Source organism: Monopterus albus, unplaced genomic scaffold (assembly GCF_001952655.1).
Source record: "Monopterus albus unplaced genomic scaffold, M_albus_1.0 scaffold111.1, whole genome shotgun sequence".
NCBI classification, from domain to species: Eukaryota; Metazoa; Chordata; class Actinopteri; order Synbranchiformes; family Synbranchidae; genus Monopterus; species Monopterus albus.
Window position 1 is genome coordinate 855,632 of NW_018127991.1, and position 19,478 is coordinate 875,109.

Sequence of the window (19,478 nt, forward strand, 5' to 3'; positions counted from 1 at the left end):
GAGTAGAATGGATGCTGCCGCAGGACATCCTCCAGCTTCAGCAGGTCCACGTAGGAACGCAATGTCATCTTCCTCATGCAATAGGTGTGGAAGTCAAACTGGTCGTCTGTGATTTCCACAAAGTGCTGATTGAAAGAAAGAGGAGAGCAGAAAGGAGAGAGAGAAGGAATGACTGCGGGTGTTACAAAATTTATTTTTTTTTACATCTTCCTCTAAAATGTTCATCCCCTCCTCTCTCCCTATGCTTCTATATGCCACCATTACACATCACTAACTGTGTGTCTCCTCTCTCCCTGTACCTTTCCCTGGCTCTGGAGCTCCTATGTTTCTGGTGAGCAGTCACCGGCCACATCAACCTGACCAGTGTTTGATTGTTTGTTTTTGTGTTTGTTGTGTCTTGTTGCTTTTCTTCTTTTCTCTCTCCTCTATCCACTCACCTCAACCCATCGAGGCAGAAGGCCACCCAACAAGAATGGGGTTTCTCTGAGGTTTCTTCTGTTGTTGTTTATATTGAAATAAACAAATAAAGTTTAAAAAAAAAAAGCAAAACATGGTTCAGAGTGGAGGATGAATTTAAGATAAATGACAGATGTCTCATTGGGTCTGAGAGTCAGTGTGGTGTGTGTGTGTGTGTGTGTGTGTGTGTGTGAAATTGAATTGAACTGAAAATCGAACTGCTCTTGACTCAGCATGAACCCCTTCAAGTCTTGGTCTTGTCCAGCAAGTCGGTGTGGGATAGAGTTGGAGTGTTGGCTCAAGTAGTTCTTGTTGAAGCTCTGAGGGTTGCTGTCCCCAAACAGCCTGGAGATCTCCTGTTTCAACACTGTCCTCACTGCCTCCGCCAAGTCCGCACTCTCACCCACTGCACACATTAAACAGCAGCAAATAAAGCCTCAAAAATCTGAACTCAAACAGAGATATGTCCATCTATTGAGGAACACCAACAGACGTATTAGTGGATCAAAGTTAGATGGACACTTAAGGTTTCAGTCTACTTAACAGATGCTGACAGCGCCCTGACTCAATGTGGGTTCATGCCAAGATCACACAAGGTTTCTGATGATTCAAAGTTACATGCAGAACACCTGCCCTTCAGGTATCTTTGAATAACTTGCCCGAATAATATGCAGCAGACATCACTATGAGACATCAGCTCGGGGTGGGCTATGCTCACCTCGTTTGAAGAAGCGCACTAGACACTGGTGCAGCCATGGGTTGGAAGGTTCTATGACTACAGCCCTCTTTATTGACTGCAGCATCAAGAGATACTTCTCTGGAGGAATGAAGAGAAACAAAAATAAAGTTAGTTTAAATAAATAAGGGTGCAACCATAATATCTTTACTTACTGAATTACTGATGATTGCATGAAGCACAGTTAAAAAAAAAAAAAACTAAACATGCTGGCAGTCTCTCTCTGACCTTTCCTGAAGTAGATCTCGAAGGCAAGGAGATGAGTCTCGATCTTGTTGCACACCAGGTTCTTCAGAGGGATGAGGAACTTCACAGCTTCCTCCAGAGGATTCTCTGGCTGGTAAAAGAAGTTAGCCATCTCCAATTATCAATCTGTAATCGATCTACCAATCAGCACAGCAGGATTCACACAGCGCAGCTACAAAACACACTGAAAAGAACAGGTATAGTATGTGAGCCCACCTTAGCCAGTTTGTCTGGTATTAGCTCCTCTTTCGGCCCTCCTATCTCCTCATCGTCATCTTCCTTTTTCTTCTTCTGGTTCTTTAGCTGCTTCTCCTTCTCTGCGTTCTTCTTCTCCTCTTCTAGCTGCGCCTTCTTCTGGGCTCGTCGCTGTTTGTTGCGCAGCTTCTTCAGCTCCTTGTCTGTCAGATTCTCTGCAGAGAACAAAATGGTAGATTTTCTTTTTACATTCTAATAATAATAATAATAATAATAGTACTACTTTTAAGATGGTACTGTCACCACTCTGGTATTGCTTTGCAAACTCATTTTTTTCAACTGCTCCAGGAACTATGGAACCATAGGAAATAAAGTAGGAGCTAAAAAGTCCCTTTTATGTTTTACTGCATCTGAAGAACAGTAAATATCCAATAAATAAGATCAATAAAACACAAAACATGATGACCGTGGGTTCCTGTCCACCTGGGGACCTTTGCTGACTGTGTAATAAAGACCTTAAATGCTGACAAAGACAAACGATTTAGAAACGTCCGGAAACAGAATCATCATACCATTATCATGTATGGACTGATGTTTGAATGGATGAAATCGATTAATGAAAGCAAAGGAGACCTGCAGCAGTGGAACAGGAAACTGAGAACACCAAACACCTATCTCCAGAGTAGACAACCAATATGCAGAAAATGAACTCTGATGTTTGTAACACACTGTCTGACCAGTGTCTGTGTGGCTCTCCTTGTTGTCATCAGTCAGAGGTTTATCGTGGAGGGCCAGGTAGATCTGAATGGCTGACTGAGCAGCTTTGTAGTAGAATGGATGCTGCCGCAGGACATCCTCCAGCTTCAGCAGGTCCACGTAGGAACGCAATGTCATCTTCCTCATGCAATAGGTGTGGAAGTCAAACTGGTCGTCTGTGATTTCCACAAAGTGCTGATTGAAAGAAAGAGGAGAGCAGAAAGGAGAGAGAGAAGGAATGACTGCGGGTGTTACAAAATTTATTTTTTTTTACATCTTCCTCTAAAATGTTCATCCCCTCCTCTCTCCCTATGCTTCTATATGCCACCATTACACATCACTAACTGTGTGTCTCCTCTCTCCCTGTACCTTTCCCTGGCTCTGGAGCTCCTATGTTTCTGGTGAGCAGTCACCGGCCACATCAACCTGACCAGTGTTTGATTGTTTGTTTTTGTGTTTGTTGTGTCTTGTTGCTTTTCTTCTTTTCTCTCTCCTCTATCCACTCACCTCAACCCATCGAGGCAGAAGGCCACCCAACAAGAATGGGGTTTCTCTGAGGTTTCTTCTGTTAAAGGGAGTTTTTCCTCCCCACTGTTGCCAAGTGCTGCTCAAAGGGGATTTGTTGGGTTTTCCTCTATAATAATAATGATAATAGTAAGGTTTAGACCTTACTTTGTAAAGTGTCCTGAGATGACCTTTGTTGTAATTTGGTGCTATACAAATAAAATTGAATTGAACTGAAAATCGAACTGCTCTTGACTCAGCATGAACCCCTTCAAGTCTTGGTCTTGTCTTGGTCACGATACACTCTTGTCTTGTTAGTGGTCTTGACTAAAACAGTCTGCAGAAGCATTGCAGATGGACTGAACCCCTATAGATCAAACCACATCCAAAGGAGGTCTGAGATGTAGTTTCTACAGAACTCACCCTCTCAATCTCATGGCACTTTTTCAGGGCCTCTCCATACTTGTTCATGGCCTTGTAGGCCAAGGCACACTCTGTCTGGAACCACATGCACTGCATCTCGTTCAGGTTCTCTACTGCAGATGTCCCCTCCTGAAACATCACACACACACCCACAGGTTAATTTTGACATCCGAATTCGATTTGGCTTTACTCCTAGTTTTTAAAGTTCATGAAATGCATATTAGTTTGTCTAATTTACTCCTTTTTTCTTCCTTTTAGTTAACAAAAACCAAAAGACATTTTAGTCTTATGTTCATAATTATTAATGTTTGTCATCTAAGCATTTTGAAAGCTGTCACCATCTGTTCCACTAATCTCTGTACACAGCAAAGACTGTTTATTTGTTGCCACACAGGATTCATGTCCCTCTGCTCTGCAGAGCTGTGAACAATTCAGAAGCTGGATTCACTCACAATTGAACTAAAATCCTTTTCACTGGGTTTAGTCTGAAAGGAGAAGCTCAGTCACTGAACAACACTGATGCAGCTTTCTTTGCACATAAAGATGACAAACAAAATTCTATTAATGGTGCAACAAAGTCAGGTGGCTAAACCAACTTCTGAACTGGCAAATGCAATAGGTCATTAAAAATACTTGGTGTTAAAACAGTAATTAAATCATGTCCATTAGTCTGCCTTTCACATTACTGTTTAGTTTTTACTGACACAAAAATAACACATTTTGAGGTCAGCTCCTATTTCACATTCTTATCCTGAGCCTCTCTTTCAAGAAAGCCTCATAAAACAGTAAGGAGGAAACCTGTTCACCACGCAAACCTTTTCTCAAACTGCTCATTTCAACCTGGTCAACGTCAGTTTCAATGCAAAAATGTTAACGAGAAGATTTTCTGTCTGTGGAGTTAAATACCTTTTGATTTCAAACTCAACAGACTAAAATGTCAGCAGTTTGGCTAGGAAACCTGGAAAAAACATCTGAAGTTATCACTACCACTGTCTGTGCTGGCTCAGAGCCATACCAGAAGAGAAACAGAGGCACTGGTTTAATGTGAAGTCAGATGCCCAGAAACATCGCGCTGAAGCAAAACAGTCCAAGACTAAGCCAATCAAACTAATTCAACAGTCACAGAAATGGACTACACAATACACCCCATTAAGGCAGATATTGCAGTGTCAGGTGGAATGGAGGATGTTCCCATGGTGCATCTGCATGCAGATTCTGAGGCAGCAATTGTTAGGTTGACATGACAAAAAACTCCCATAAAACAAACCTCAACGCCCCACTATTGAGCCTCTCAGTAAATAAAAGACAATCTTAAATCAAGTCTCACTTTATTCTGAATTTTAGTGGATTTCGGTAAAACATTTAAACTCTAAACTGGTTCTGACTGAGACATTATCCTGTGATACAAACAAAGTTCTTCCCCTGTGGAGAAGGTAAAAAGTCTGCACATGATTTGTATTACAGGTCTGGAGCAGTTATGTGAACTTTATTTATACCACATTGAAAAGTTCAAGGAAAACTGGTGAACACACCAAGAACGTTTAAAAATCCTTTGCATGTGCTACTTTAAAGAATACACCACTGACTGAGCACCCTGCTGCTTCATACTGCAGCATAACCAGAGATGATTACTTATTCCCTGCATTCCTCTTCTGAGTCTAAACCTGACACCTACTTTACCCACAATGCACTGTTGACTAACAGTGACTAATTGGGTTAGCTAGTAATAGCTAATGTAGCCTGGAGCCTGTCGTCCACAGCTGAGATGAGGAATCGTGAAGTCCAGAATCAGCTCATTTTGATTTGATTCTTGGTGATTGAATTACATCAGATAAATTCCAATGTTCTCAAAATTCATCCTGGAATCTCTTCTACATTCAACAAGTGAGCAACACCGTTGATTCCTTGAATACAAACTTGTGTACAATGAACACTATAAGTTAAAATGTACAATTTTTAGGCCTATAAATGCAAAACAGTTGAGCAAAAGTACTAAGAAGTACGCACCACTAAAAAGGGGGTAATTCTTCTGCATATTTAAACAAAAAAAAAAAAACCTATTCCATATAGCTCCACACAGGCTGTCAGTAACAGATACTTCATGTCAGTATAGACATGGACTTCAATGATCAATCTGAGCACAGACTGTGTGAGATAACAATGGATAAATGTAGTAAAGCAAAATGCCTCTTCCCACACATGATCTGTCTCTTACCCGTGTGAACTTGGAGCACATCTCTTCTGCTTCTGTGATGAGCCCAGCCTTCAACATGTACTTGGCACACTTGGAGTTGATGAAGCGGTCGGCTGTGTCCAGGGCCTGAGCCTCATCCATCCACCGAGCTGCTTCCTTTATGTTACCTGCATGCTGGGGGGCCAAAGAAGCAGCTCAGAGGCTGGGGAAAGGATAAACAGCAAATGTGTGTACGTGTGTGTGTGTGTGTGCAGAATTTATATTAAACCTTGTAGATCTTGGCCTTGACGAGGAAGAGCTCAATGAGCGTAGGCGTGCTATCAATGGCTGTGTTGATGTACTCCAGAGCGAGGCTGGGCTGGTCTATGAAGTCAAAGTGCTGTGCCAGGAAATACTGTACCCACAACAGGGTGGTAGGGGGCTCCTCCTTCCCATCATCTGTACACACATTTAACACAAGTCACATCGAGTGTGTGAACACACATCTCAGCTCAGGAAACCTCTGACTTTATACTCAATTTAGAGGATTTTGAGTCACAAACAAATCAAAATTAAATAGTTAAACTGAGGTTCATGAGAAGGAAAAGAACACTCACCATTTTCACTAAACATTCGACAGCTTTTTAAATAGGTTTCATAGCCAACTACTACATCTTCAATGATTGTAACCTGCAAGAGACAGAAACAAGGTTCAAACTTTTATTTCAGATCAGAACGGAATTTCAGTGAGGATGCAAACATTTCCAGTGTCAGCCTGCTTGCCTTTTCTTTGTCTGTGTAGAGGGATTTCAGGGTAGTGAAGACAGGCGGGCAGCCTTTACTGAAGTTCATCCTCAAGTACCTGTCCAGACATTCACGAAACGTCTCCCCTGGCCAGCACAACACACAGTAAGGGTAGAATAAAGTGAGTCTTTATGGCTACACGGCACATAATGACAGTAATCTGTTTGGTTTGATCCACAATGTACTACTTTGAAATAAACAGCATAAAACACTAAATGTCACCAGCACAACAAGCCTGTTCTGGGGACAAGATCAGTACCGTATGTTGTAGCCTTTGGATAGAAGGATTTCAAAACCCTGGTGCTCAACAAAAAACTGCCTCCTGTAAGGATAAGGCTCAACCACATCACACCCAGAGAGGTCAGAGTTGTAGACAGCCTGTACAGTAGCTGGAGTTATCCTAACATTACACTGTTATTGTGTTGTTTGGTGTAATGTCAGGTGTGCTTGCTGGTGTTAAGCTCCTTATCTTTGTAATGTAAAGTTCAGAGAAATCTGGTCAACCTTTGGACAACAATGGAGGTCTACAGCACACATCAGTAAGCTAAATCAGGCTCTGGACCCAGACGTCAACACTGAGTACACCAAATTTATTGCTGACTTTAGATATTTATGCCATTTACCTACTTTATATTTCACTTGTGTTGTTTGGCATTCAGTGTGGACGGCAAAGTAAGAATTTCATTGTGCAGGGAAACACGTTTCCATACTGTGCATATGAACTTTGACTTGACTAGTCTCTGTACAGGCGTATGGGATGATTTCAAAATGACAAAAATATAGCAAACCACTGGCTTTATCCTTTAAGTTAAGGTCCACTTTCTAGCTTTTTCTCGAGCTTTCAACTGCATCTCATGAAACTCCTCAGCAGATGCAGTAGTCACCATGTTCATTTTAGCCATTGTCTGGTCTGTAGTGGATGATGAAGACCACAGTATGTTCATATCTCACTCTGACTGTAGAGGAAGCCTTAATGGAATACAAATATCACTGCTGTCACACTGATTGTTTGATTGTTCTACTGTGGTTACCTGTGAGGAAATTAAGAGGCAGCCTTCGGGGAACCAGGCCTCTAGGAAACTTCACCCAGGCTTCCTCATAAATCTTCTGATGCTCCTCTGCGCTGCCTGAAGAACGCCCACCGTGCAAAGAGAAAAGCTGACAGTTACAGTTAGTTGGACCACTTGCTTTAGGCCCTGACAGATGATATCAACTCTTGAGCCTTGATAATCAAATTCGTAATTGTGTATTGGTATCTCTAAAAGCACAGCTGATGTTCACTACCATCTGTGGTGCTGCACACAAAACATCCCGGAAGGAACAACAAAGGTGTTGATTCTGACATCAATGATGGAACAGCTGCAGGTCCATTCAATTGTGCCAAACAGTGTATTTCTGATATTTTAAGCTAACTAACCAGTAAATCAAACCCACGTCTTTGGACTGTGGGAGGAGTACCCAGAGCGAGTCCATACAGACACAGGGAGAACATGAAAACTCCACACAGAAAGGCCCCGGCTGGCCGCCAGGTTCGAACTTGGAACCTTCTTACTGTGAGATGACGGTGATAACAATATATATGTATACAGAGGTGCAAACTTGTGAGCATCTAAAGAGGTGACAACATTTTTCTTGCTCAAAAGCAAAATATAAAAAATAGCCAAGTCATGCATGATACCCAGGTTCCTTAGCAATATTCTAAGTATTGTAAGTTATCATTTATTTGTCAGGGCACTGGTGTCCCTAAATGAAAATAATCAGAGGCAGAGTTATTTACCCAATCTGAATTGAATATTAAATTAGATTTTTTTTAATCTGAGTCCTTTCAGCTCTCCTAGTAAACCCGTTTATTTGCTGCTCAACCCATGAAAGTTACTAATATGATGAATTAAAACTTCAATAAGTTAAGAGTTCTGAGTGGCAGGCCTTAAATCATCCTCAGTGATGTTCAGTATAAATGGTAAAAATACCATATACTGTACACAGCAGCTGAAAATATCAAATATGTTACTAGGGCTAATGGTTATGAACCAAAACCAAAACCCATGGGACAAACATCCACGATCCTGGTTTGCAGCTCCATGTGCCGTACCGGCCTCTTGCTGACTTACTTTACATGAATAACAGTTTTAAAAAAGCAAAAGGTGTGGCTTAAAACACTGAGAAAAGAGGACAAAATGAGAAAAATCCCAAATCCAAATGCTTCAAGAATTCTTTAGGGAACAGAAAGGAGTGTATTCACTCAGTTTTATGGTGATTCTGAGACCGGAGCTACTTTATTTTTGCCGTTGTGGACCGTCATCTGAAAAGCTGTTTGACAGTACTGCAACAAAATCAACATAAAACCTGTAACTGAACCAGATAAATAACAATTAGATTATATAGAAAAATACAAATTAGAAATGAAAAGAAATATGATTACTTGCAGGTATTTCATGTATCCCTCTACAAATCATGGGTTAATTTAACCTGTTAACTACATGATTCTTGTAAAAGTGTGTTCTTCTGTAATGAATTAATGTTAATCAGCTGATATGGTCCTACTGTTTGTCATTTTAACCAGGAACAGTGATGATCAGCACAGGCTAACAACAACAAATTGCTGCTTGAAGGATTTCCATACTGAGCTTTGCTAACAAGAACAGAGTAAGTCGCCCAAATTTCTCTCATGTAACATTTGTTCACACATTACTTTGACTGTGAATACCGGATGAAGCCGACATACATTGGCACTGAAAATGTGCCAACACGCCCACTCCTCTTAATGGCGGCTGGCAAGCCAGCACCACATGGGTGACCAATTTGTACATAAAAACAGCAAATTTCACTGAAAGGTGACAAGTTTGCATCCCTGTATATTAAAAACAACATTAATACATAAGTAAAAAAAAAAAAACAGGAACCACAAGCACCTGACAAACCACAGAATACAAGTGGAACAGCAGAGCTATAGGCTTAAGGATAGTGTTCACCTGGCCTTAAGGCCTTTTCCAGGCCCTGGTAGTAGGCCCAGTTCTCAGGGTTCCTCTCCTGGAGCCTCCTGTAAACCTCTGAAGCTTCCTGGGGCCTCTCCAGCTTCAGCAGCAGCTCTCCTACACACACAAACACACACAGTCATTAGCACTGTGGGAAACCTTCACACAGAAAAGGCAGAAAGTGAACCATCTGTTCAGAGAAATCTGGAGAAAGGGCCTTCACACAAAATATACAACTTAAAGAACAGTGTCTCTGTTTGAATGACCACATAGTCCCACCTCTCGTCTCCTCCACAGCCAATTTGTCACAGATCTGTTTCTCATAGTTGTTGAGGTGATCGAGGGCCTCTTTGTGCAGGCCGGCTTCCCTCAGGACCTGGTTCTGATACAGCAGCAGTTCACTGTACTCATAGTCCACCTTGTCTGGCGATGTCTGGACAAACACACACACGTGAGAAAGTGGAACAAAATGGATAAAACGCGGAGCATACTGGAGTGGACTTCAACTGATATGAGCGTTCTTCTTGTTTTAACCTTCTGTTACACCTGCTAATGATCAGTTATCAGCAAAGTCACTCAGTCCCCACTGACAAGCTGACCCATGTGCCATAGCATCAGGACTTCAAGCATGATTTGATACCATAGTATAAATAAATATACACAAAGTTCTTTTTAATGGCATGTCTTAGTACTTTCGTCTGTTTTGAAAGATACACATTTAAGCCATATTTAAGATGCGGTAACACTGCCAGTCTGTGATTTGGTCTCTTGCTGCTTGTCTGGGTAATCAGGGTTTTCCTGGCTCAAAATGATGCGGTGGTGGCACCATCCCGATCACATGCACATGCAAGTGTACTGTACCTTCAACTGACTCAAGCAAATGCTTTTTACAAGCATTGTATTTTAGGAGTTCTAATAATTATATACTGTAACTGAATCATCTGCTAAAACACATTTTATTTTTTAAAGTGCCCTGCTCATCATTAAATTAAATACAGCATTAAAGCAATGTGTTCATTTACAGATTTAATAAACAGCAAAGTTGTTTAAAATCTCCATCAACGAATGCACTGATTTCATCAGTGACGTGGCTGCTTGTATATTCGGTGTTGGCACTGACCTGGGGGAACAGAAGTCATCAGGGTCGGCTGACAGTACTTATGTGATGTTCACTTTCTCCCAACAGACACAGCAAAGTCATTATTTTTTAATACAACTATTTTGTTTTTTTTTTTTATTTTATATAATATTTATATATTTAAATATTTATTTTCTTTTGACGCTTTATGGACAGTCGTCATGTCACGGCATTTTAGGTCGTCCAGTCTGTAGTTTGTAGACTACTGTATCAAAAAGCCAGCAGCAGCCTGCAGCATAGGGACACTAAAGGTAATATATCATGTCTGAGACAGGTAGGGTTGTCCAACCATTGCAGGTCAAAACCAGTGACAAGTGACATTAAAATCAAGTAAACATCGGCGTTGGGTTGATAGACTTGGCAACTGTACAACGTTCCCCTGGCTTTGACTCCTCTGCTGCACTTTGACTCTGATTCCATGAGCTATATCTGCATCACTGAAAACATTATACTGATGGGATGTAACATTCATTTTTATGAAACCAAACATGCCTGGGTGCAAAATAAACAACATTCACCTGTTTTGAACAGCGACAGGACACAACCCTGTCTCGGTTTGGAAATTCCAACACTTTCATTCCCCTCAGCATTTCTGGCAGCGCCCTTCCAGGTGCACTGTGCTTGATTACGATACAGCACCACCGCATCGCCATAAAGCAGCACTCACAATTACAAATGTCAGAAATCCACCAGGTGCCACTTTTGTTAGAAAACAGTGTTTTCCATGAAGACACCCACCGGAGTCATGTTGAGAGCTGGATGGGGTATGAAATTTGTTGGAAGCAGCTGCTTCGTAATTTTCTATACAGGAACATCCCTGGTAATGTCCAGGTAATTTACCATTTAATCTAAGCCTCTGGTCTACCTGTTGCGTTTTGCGGAATTCCTCAACAATCTTGGCGGCCATCTCAAAGTCCTCTAACAGGTGATAAGCCACAGCATATCCGATCCATGAGGCCCGCTGGGCTGGTCGGAGCTGCAGCAGCTGATACCGGGTCTCCTGGACAGAGACAGCCAACACAGAATAAACAATTGTAAGAAGTAATAGTTATCTTTGATTACACAGACCATTAGCAGCTCCTCTGTCTATTTTCACAATCTAACTGGGTAGATGACCCTGCAGCTATACACACCATTCTCATCCTGGGACCGTCCCTCTAGGTTTCCTGTATTTCAACACTCCTATTTTTAAACCCATCTCAACGCTCTCTGGCAGCCCTCACCCTGTATCCCTCCAGATCTCTCATCTGGATCTGCAGCAAGGAGAGGTCTCGAAGGATCTGCAGGTTGTCCTTATCCCACTTTAAAGCATTGCGGTAACACTTGATGGCCTCGTCGTACTTTTTGTCAGAGCGCTGCAGCAAGCCGTACACATGCCAGCCTGGGAGGGTGAGTTCAGGAAAAGAAAACAGGGGGGAAAAAAAAAAAAAAACCTATCCAGGTGTTAGAAAACTGGATTAATTTAAAGACTGGTTGATGCTCTCGCCAAGAGAGAAACCCAAGTTAACACTCCAGCTGGTTAATCTTACAGAATGTTAATGGTAGACTAATGTCTAAGCTGAAAGCCAGGAGCACCAAAAGAGTGATGGAAGGATACAGACGTGGCTCCTGAGGTCATTGCGTAGGCCTCGCCTCACCAGCTCGTAGGCCTCCTCCTTCTTGCCAAGACAATTGAGGGTTAAGCCCTTCATGGCCAGTGTCTCTGGAGCACAGAGCAGAAGTGAGACAGACAGGGAAAATAAAGTTGATGTGAATTGTTAATAATGACACAGTTTACACACATTAACTGATGGAATAACCTAGAAGGCAACAGTGCTGGGAAGTAAAACAGAGACTTCAGTGAGTGGACTGTGGGCAAAGTGGTGAAGACGTCACATTTCTGCACATTTGTGTTCTGCTTGTTCAACAGCTGTTTGATAAACTGCTCATACAGTCTCTGTTACTGCCTGATTGTTGCATTATGGAGTGATCCTTCACATCTGACTGTCCTCCCTCTGCTCAGCTGACTGCTTGTATGAGAGGGGTGCAGCCCCTCCCTCCTCTAAAGAGAGGCAGACAGAAAAAAAAATATAATAGAAAACCAAAGCAGGATGGCCTGCACCAACCCAGGAGGTTACACGGGGTGAAGTATGGGGCATACTGCTCATTAGGTTCTGATAGCAGAAATGAGGTGTTAGTGGGAAGGGTCACAGCAAATCAATACAAGTTGATCTGAGTGACCGCCTTTAACCTATGATGAAACAATTCTGTCCTGATGGAAGTGCTTTGTTCCAGGATGACAGTGTCCCTATCCACAGGTCACGAGGAGTCACTGATTGGCGTGACGAGTATGAAAACAATGTGAACCATATGCTATGGCCTTCACAGTCACCAGACCACAACCCAGCTGAACACCTATTACAGACTCTGGAGCGACATATCAGACAGTGTCTCCACCACTATCATCAAAACACCACATGGAAGAATCTAGGGGTTAAAAAAACAAAAATTGATACACTCAAGTATTGCGATACTGTATCGATTCTCAAAAACACAGTACCAATTTTTAATTAATAGTTCTCATGCCAATTACTGCTATGTTGGATGTTACAGGGACCATGGAAAGTGCAAACGCAGATCCCTGTTCTGGCTGCATAAAAAATGAACTTTGTTTTTACTGTAGGTTTTATGCATATGGTGATGTGATGCTTATTTTAGGACAGTTTTCTAAAACTATATTTAAAAACTCCTGTATCATGATACATATCATATGACCAGATTCTTGCCAATACACAGACCTAGGGAATATCTACTGGAAGAATGATGTTCATCCCTCCAGTAGAGTTCGGAGACGTGGAGAATCAATGTCAAGGTGCACTGAAGCTGTTCTGGGGGCACGTGGTGGCCCAGCACCTTACTGAGATACTTCAGTGACAAGTTAATGGACAGGCCACCAGTCTGTAGTTTATCCACCAGAGACCACTGACAAGTGTTTTTACCAAAGCAAAATATTCCAGTCAGCATATATGTATATATATCTTGGTTACAACTGTTTGAAAAACTACTTTAAGAGGTCTGGATTTTATTTGGTAGCATTTCAAAGCAACATCTCTCAATATATTCTGATCAGAAGTAATTAATATCAATGCCTCAAAATCCAGCACTGGTTGGGCTGCAGCACTAGTGGTGGAAGAAGTGCTTAGACTGAATACTTAGGTAAAAGTATCACAGTGTAGAAATACTCTGTTACAAGTAAAAGTCTTGTATTCAAATTAATACTTAAGAAAAATACAATTGTATTACCATGAAAATATAAAGGCACAGCGCTCTCGCCGCGGCTCCCCGGGTTCGCATCCAGGTTGCATCAGGAAGGGCAAAATATAATTAAAGTACTAAAGTACTCAATGCAGAACAGCACATGTCCCATGAATGCATTTCTTCTTCCTGGATTATAATGATTATGTTCACTTTAATGTTATGGTTCGTAAAGGTGGAGCTTATGTTAACTACTGTATAAACTTAGAATTTGAAGTACTTTATATAGTGCTGGAAGCTTATGATTATATTGTATTTTGTTTTATTCATTTACCTCTGAAAGGTAACTAAAGTTAAGAAAGAAATGCAGTAGAGTAAAAAGTACAACTTCTGTCTGTGAAATGTAGTGAAGTCTAAGTCTGACCAAGGACAAAATGGAAATACTCAAGTAAAGTACAAATACTGTAATTAAGTACAGTACTTGAGTAAATGTACTTCATTACATTCCAATGGAACACCATTAACGTCTTGTGAGCAGTTGGTAAACAGTCAGTTCACCCTACAAATCATTTGGCATTACACAGTCAGCACTGCTAATAGTATTAGTAACAATCTAAATTCATATGAAATGTATATCAATAATCCACTAAAGTTACCAAAGTCACTGACAGTCTAAGAACGGTTAAGAATCACAAATAAATTAACCAGGGTGTGCAAATACAATTCAAGAAATTAGGCTACTGTTCAGTGACTCAGAAATGCACATACAGTACTGTGACCTACATCATGGTATATGGTCAAAAGTACTGCGGATATGCAAACCAACTATGTGGAGAGCAACATATTACAGCCACATGTGATCACTGAACATGTGATTTCAGAACAACAATCAGGCAGCAGCAGTAGGTAATATTTTTATCATAACAAAACATGAACACATTTCCTTAACTAAGAAATCAGTCACTCCTAGAGAACCTGAATTTCTTGGCTCTAATCCAGGTCAAACTGAAGCATTTTCTAAAGCTGCTTTTTCACAGTTTTCATTCCCATTTATTTAAAACTGGGAGTAAGTAAACCCACAGTGGCAAAAATAATATAGGGATGCAGTTCACACACGTTTCATAACAAGTAGTAACTCACTCCTCTAAACACAGTAGGATCAAGATGACCGTGAAGCAGTGTTTCTCATAGTTGACCACTAGATTAGTGTCAGGAAGAAAGCCAAGTAGCTATTCTCTTACCTCCATGTTCAGCAAACTTTGGATTGCTCAGGATCTGCTTGCAGAACTTCAGGCCATTTCTGTACTGCTTGTGCTCATAACATCTCTGCATAAAAGGACACAGAATACTTTACATAAGAGACCAACAGCTTGTCACTGGCTGGGGGCTAATCCTCAGAGAGCTGGTTTCAACATTATTGAAACTGTACTGAATAGAAACTGTGTTCCAGTGACTAGCAGAAGTAACTGGCAACTCCTGACAGGAGCGAGAAAAGCATCGGATTCAGTACATCAAACATTACACTCCCCGTCCCCCCACAGATGTACTCTGAGTGACAGAAGGCCAAACACTTCAGACACCCAGGAGCAGCATCAGTTTTATTAGCTTAACACACTATTGGCAGTATGCGATACATGACAGCTACCATAAATGGCTCAATATTATGAAAAACATAGGATTTCCACACTTGTTTGGTGTGTTTACATTTCGCTTCCCGTTCACGTTATGCTGTAAATTAAAGAAGAAAGCGTAGCAACTTAGCGGACCGGCTGACCTGCAATGCTCGAACTGACAACTATTTCGGGGGACTATACGAGGAAATATTGCTAAACTTTATTGACAGTGCAACAAAATAAATATTAACTATAAAGGTGATACAACTATCCACATAAGTTGTAAAAGGCTGTCATGTGTCATAGCAGCTTTGTCACTGACATGAGTTACTTTGGTTGTGTTGCAAGGCCAAAGCTAATACACCACATAATTTGTTGTTAGCAAACCAATGTTTTCTTTATAGCACTGTTAGAATCGCTAGTTAGTAAGAGACACGATCATTATAATACGTTTGGTGTACTAAAAGTTTTGGTTAATTCAGTACGGTAGCAACTCCCTAGCAACATGCTCTGACTGCTAGAACTAACGGCTACTTGACAAACTAGCATTAGCTAGTAAGCTAACAGTCATTTAGCCTACCAATATTCTCTTGAAGAGAGCATTCTCTTTCGGCGGCAGAGTGATTGTGGGCATTGCGTTAACTTTCTATGCCTCTGTCGGTTCACACATGAATAATATCCTCTAGCAGTCTGAGATCCTGGACTGTTTCAGTCTCTTCAGCCTCCACTCTCTCTCACGTGTTAAACCTGAGGCCCCCTTCCGAGCAAAATGGCCGATGTGCTTCTCCTCCGGGTCAAGTCGATCCCTGAGTCTGCGTCTCAAAGTGTCAAACGTGGGCGAGCACGGGTGTCGGGGACCGAATGATTTTTAATGAGAATGGCATTACACAGTGTTTAACTATATGATACATAAAATAAAATTATGCAAAATAATATAATATTTCTTATGTTTGGGTAAAGTGTGCAAGTATGTTTCTGTGTCCACCAATTGAACTGCAGAACAATTTCCACTGGATTTTATGTCAATTTAACAGGACAAGATGCATATGCTTCTTGACAAATTATCACATCTATCCAGTAAGTATAAAATATTTTATAATTATTTGGACAGGCTGAAAAATAGAGTATATAGACTTCTTACCAAAAAGCAATTTTCCGTTAAAATGTAATTTGTCCCCACTGCAGGCAATTTTATTATATTTTTTAATTCTTTGTTTGTTTGTTTTAAAAATGCATTTGGTTTCTGAAATATAAGACAAATGTAAGAGTTCGTCATATGGGTTTAAAAATGTTTGTACTATATGTGTGTGTACGTTTGCCAACAAGGTATGCATTAAAAAAATCATTAATTTTCTAATGGAATTTGATGTGTCAACTACCAAACCCATTTATACTTCTACTTGTAACGCCGATAAACTACATTTGGTTCAAATTGGAAAATACAGATATTACTTCAGAAGTCATTTAATCAAATGTTAGGAGGTTCACATCGTTCGAGTTAACGGGGATCGTCTACGTAGTCCTGTCAGGAAGTTTAATCAACCACGGATCGCTAATCGGATGACGGACATTGGTGTTTAGCTAAAATGATTATCACCCGGTTATTATCTAGAGCTGTTCTCGTCAACAATAGTAAGATAGTGACATAATTGCAATTAATTTGTGATTAGGGTTTTTGAAGGGCACGTGTTTTATGTCGCTGTTTACAACGTGAACGCCATGTTTAGTTTGAAGTCTGACCTTAGCTTAGCAATCTTGTAGCGCTGCGGATACTCATTGGATTGTATCTTAATGTTTGTCTTAATCCCACTGGTGACAGAAACTAAAAATGTTTTTTCATTTTAGTGTAATTGTAAGGGTGAAACCCCAATTGTTGTCCACACGTACTATTAGATTGGTGTGCATGTTAAATAGCGTATCTTTCAGAAGTTGGGCGGCTCTGCTAATTGGAAAACCCACATTTGAAAGAGAACTTAATTTGTTTTTGTGAAAATATGAGCTTTGTTTAAATCTAATAACTCCACTGTTACAGCCATTTCCACTAAACTTAGAGTAAATTTTGATATACAGAATTATTGAAGTGCAACAGTAACAGGCGAATCATAGCTTTGTTAGTGGTCTCAAGTCAACGTATACTGGATTTACAACGATTAATTCTAATCATGTCACACTGATACTGAAACAATGCAAAGACAACGTTCATTTTTCTTTAAAACAGTGTGGTTCTTCATGCTGTTTTGGTGTTTGTATTTTTTTAGGTGGATGCAGGTCTTTATTCAGAGGATCTAAGCCTGACACAGCAAACCCCAACTGGTTTCGAGTGGGCTTGGCCTTTGGCACATCAGTTTTTATTTGGGGCCTGGTAAGTGACCGCACTCTTTCATGTAGATAATTGTAGCATTGTATATAATCTGTCAAATTACTTAGTTGTTTTGAGAGTTCTGTGCCTACATTTTCCAGGGTAAAAATATATACATGCCTTTAACAAGATTCATTTCTTTATTTCTGAATCATGTCCTCATACAGCACGTACCATTCACTCAGAGAGCGCATCAATGAGCAGCAAGCAATAATTGCTTTAGTGTGATGTGCTCATCATAAAAGGGACAGTTCATTGGGCTTTCACAGTGTTGGTTAGTTTTGTTTTTAATAGTCTTACACTGCATTACAGTTTCATTATTTTGTTGCAAAACAGTTTATTTAATTGCGGGTAGCAGTAAAAAGAGCTCTGATGCAATCCTAAATTTGTCCTGCTTATGACAAACTCTTATATGCATGATAGTGAAGAATTTCAGATTGTGATAAGATATGGTTTAATGTGATCAAACCTCTGATAACAAGTTGGTACATGAGTTGTGTCTTTGTCATCTTCTTCCTGTAGCTCTTCAGGCAGCACAGCAGAGATGTGCATGAGTACAAAGTGAGGAATGGCCTGGAATAACCCACCATATCGGTATGTGAATGTTTGTTCATTGAGATGATACTAAAAATGTACATGATATACAGTGGACTGATACATACAGTGGATTCAGAAAGTATTCAGACCTTTCCATGTTTTCTACTTTTTGTTAGTGGCAAGGAAAAGTATGTGAACCTTTTGGAATTTCATGGTTTTCTGCATTAATTTGTCATAAAATGTGATCTGATCGTTATCCAAGGCAAGAGTATTGACAAATATAATGTACCTACAAAAACAACACAAAAAAAATTCTGAACTTTCATGTCTTAATGAAACACAATCATTCAACATTCAAAATGGTAGTGGAAAAAGTTAGTGAACTGTTGGAATTAATAACTGGTTGACTCCCCCTTGGCAGCAATAACCTCAAATCAGGCACTTCCTGTAGCTGTGGATCAGACCTGCACATCATTCAGGAGGAATTTTAGCCCATTCTTCCTGCAGAACTGCTTTAGCTCTGTCATATTCTTTGGACGTCTCATGTGTATGGCTCTCTTCAAGTCATTCTGTAGCATCTCTATTGGGTTGAGGTCTGGGCTCCATTGGCCACTCCAAAAGGTGGATTTTGTTTTTCTGAAGCCATTCTGTTGTGGACTTGCTCCAGTGTTTTGGGTCATTGTCCTGTTGCATCACCCAACTTCTACAGAGTTTCAGCTGACGTACAGACATTCTCACATTATCCTGAAGAATTCTTTTGATACACTTGGGAATTCATCTTCCCCTCAGTGATTACAAGCTGGCCAGGCCCTGATGCAGCAAAGCAGGCCCAAATCATGATGTTTCCTCCACCATACTTTACGGTTGGGGTGATGTTTTCATCATGATATGCAGTGCCCAAATAGTTCAGTCTTAGTTTCGTCAGTACACAAAATGTTTTGCCAGTACCGCTGTGGAGTGTCAATGTGCTCTTTCGCAAACTTTTTAATAAACAGCAGCTTCCTTCATGGTGTCCTGCCATAGACACCCTGCTTGTTCAATGTTTTATCTACTGTAGACTCATGAACACAGATGTTATCCAGTTCCAATGATGCCTTCAAATCTTTGGTTCACTCCAGGTTGTTTCTTTACCTCATTGATGAGTCTTTGTTGTGCTCTTGGTGTCATTTTGACTGGGTGCCCACTTCTTGGTGGAGTAGCCACGATCCCAAAGTGTCTCCATTTGTAGATCGTTTGCCTAACTGTAGACTGGTGAATTTCTAAAGTCTTTGAAATCACTTTATAACCCTTTCCAGCTTTATGTAAATCAACAATTCTTGATCGTAGATC

At 40.6% G+C, this 19,478-nt stretch overlaps 2 protein-coding genes across 4 annotated transcripts in view; one reads left to right on the plus strand and one right to left on the minus strand.

Annotated features, from left to right (window-relative positions):
- Nucleotides 1-15,921, minus strand: part of LOC109966437 (N-alpha-acetyltransferase 15, NatA auxiliary subunit-like) — a 21,091-nt gene extending 5,170 nt beyond the window's left edge. The window contains exons 1-17 of the mRNA XM_020611266.1: nucleotides 15,834-15,921; nucleotides 14,882-14,966; nucleotides 12,004-12,108; nucleotides 11,630-11,787; nucleotides 11,272-11,406; nucleotides 9,548-9,701; nucleotides 9,266-9,385; nucleotides 7,325-7,420; nucleotides 6,273-6,379; nucleotides 6,107-6,179; nucleotides 5,779-5,948; nucleotides 5,532-5,684; nucleotides 3,317-3,445; nucleotides 2,371-2,584; nucleotides 1,655-1,848; nucleotides 1,421-1,529; nucleotides 1,175-1,273 (exon numbers count right to left, since the gene is read on the minus strand). Of these exons, the coding sequence (XP_020466922.1) occupies nucleotides 1,175-1,273; nucleotides 1,421-1,529; nucleotides 1,655-1,848; nucleotides 2,371-2,584; nucleotides 3,317-3,445; nucleotides 5,532-5,684; nucleotides 5,779-5,948; nucleotides 6,107-6,179; nucleotides 6,273-6,379; nucleotides 7,325-7,420; nucleotides 9,266-9,385; nucleotides 9,548-9,701; nucleotides 11,272-11,406; nucleotides 11,630-11,787; nucleotides 12,004-12,108; nucleotides 14,882-14,966; nucleotides 15,834-15,887 (2,155 nt within the window). The 5' untranslated portion in view covers nucleotides 15,888-15,921. The remainder of the gene's footprint in view (nucleotides 1-1,174; nucleotides 1,274-1,420; nucleotides 1,530-1,654; nucleotides 1,849-2,370; nucleotides 2,585-3,316; nucleotides 3,446-5,531; nucleotides 5,685-5,778; nucleotides 5,949-6,106; nucleotides 6,180-6,272; nucleotides 6,380-7,324; nucleotides 7,421-9,265; nucleotides 9,386-9,547; nucleotides 9,702-11,271; nucleotides 11,407-11,629; nucleotides 11,788-12,003; nucleotides 12,109-14,881; nucleotides 14,967-15,833) is intronic.
- A 108-nt stretch (nucleotides 15,922-16,029) lies between these two features.
- The window catches only part of ndufc1 (NADH:ubiquinone oxidoreductase subunit C1), a 5,182-nt gene continuing 1,733 nt past the window's right edge, over nucleotides 16,030-19,478 (plus strand). For 2 of the 3 annotated variants that reach the window (XR_002275764.1, XM_020611264.1), the window contains exons 1-4: nucleotides 16,030-16,086; nucleotides 16,288-16,330; nucleotides 17,512-17,615; nucleotides 18,135-18,206. Coding sequence is in view for 2 of the 3 variants with exons in the window: in XM_020611264.1 (XP_020466920.1) it covers nucleotides 16,030-16,086; nucleotides 16,288-16,330; nucleotides 17,512-17,615; nucleotides 18,135-18,194 (264 nt within the window). In the remaining variant the exon portion in view is untranslated. Of the gene's footprint in view, nucleotides 16,087-16,287; nucleotides 16,331-16,758; nucleotides 16,886-17,511; nucleotides 17,616-18,134; nucleotides 18,207-19,478 lie in introns of those variants that run through there. The other variant, XM_020611265.1, reaches the window with a different exon arrangement.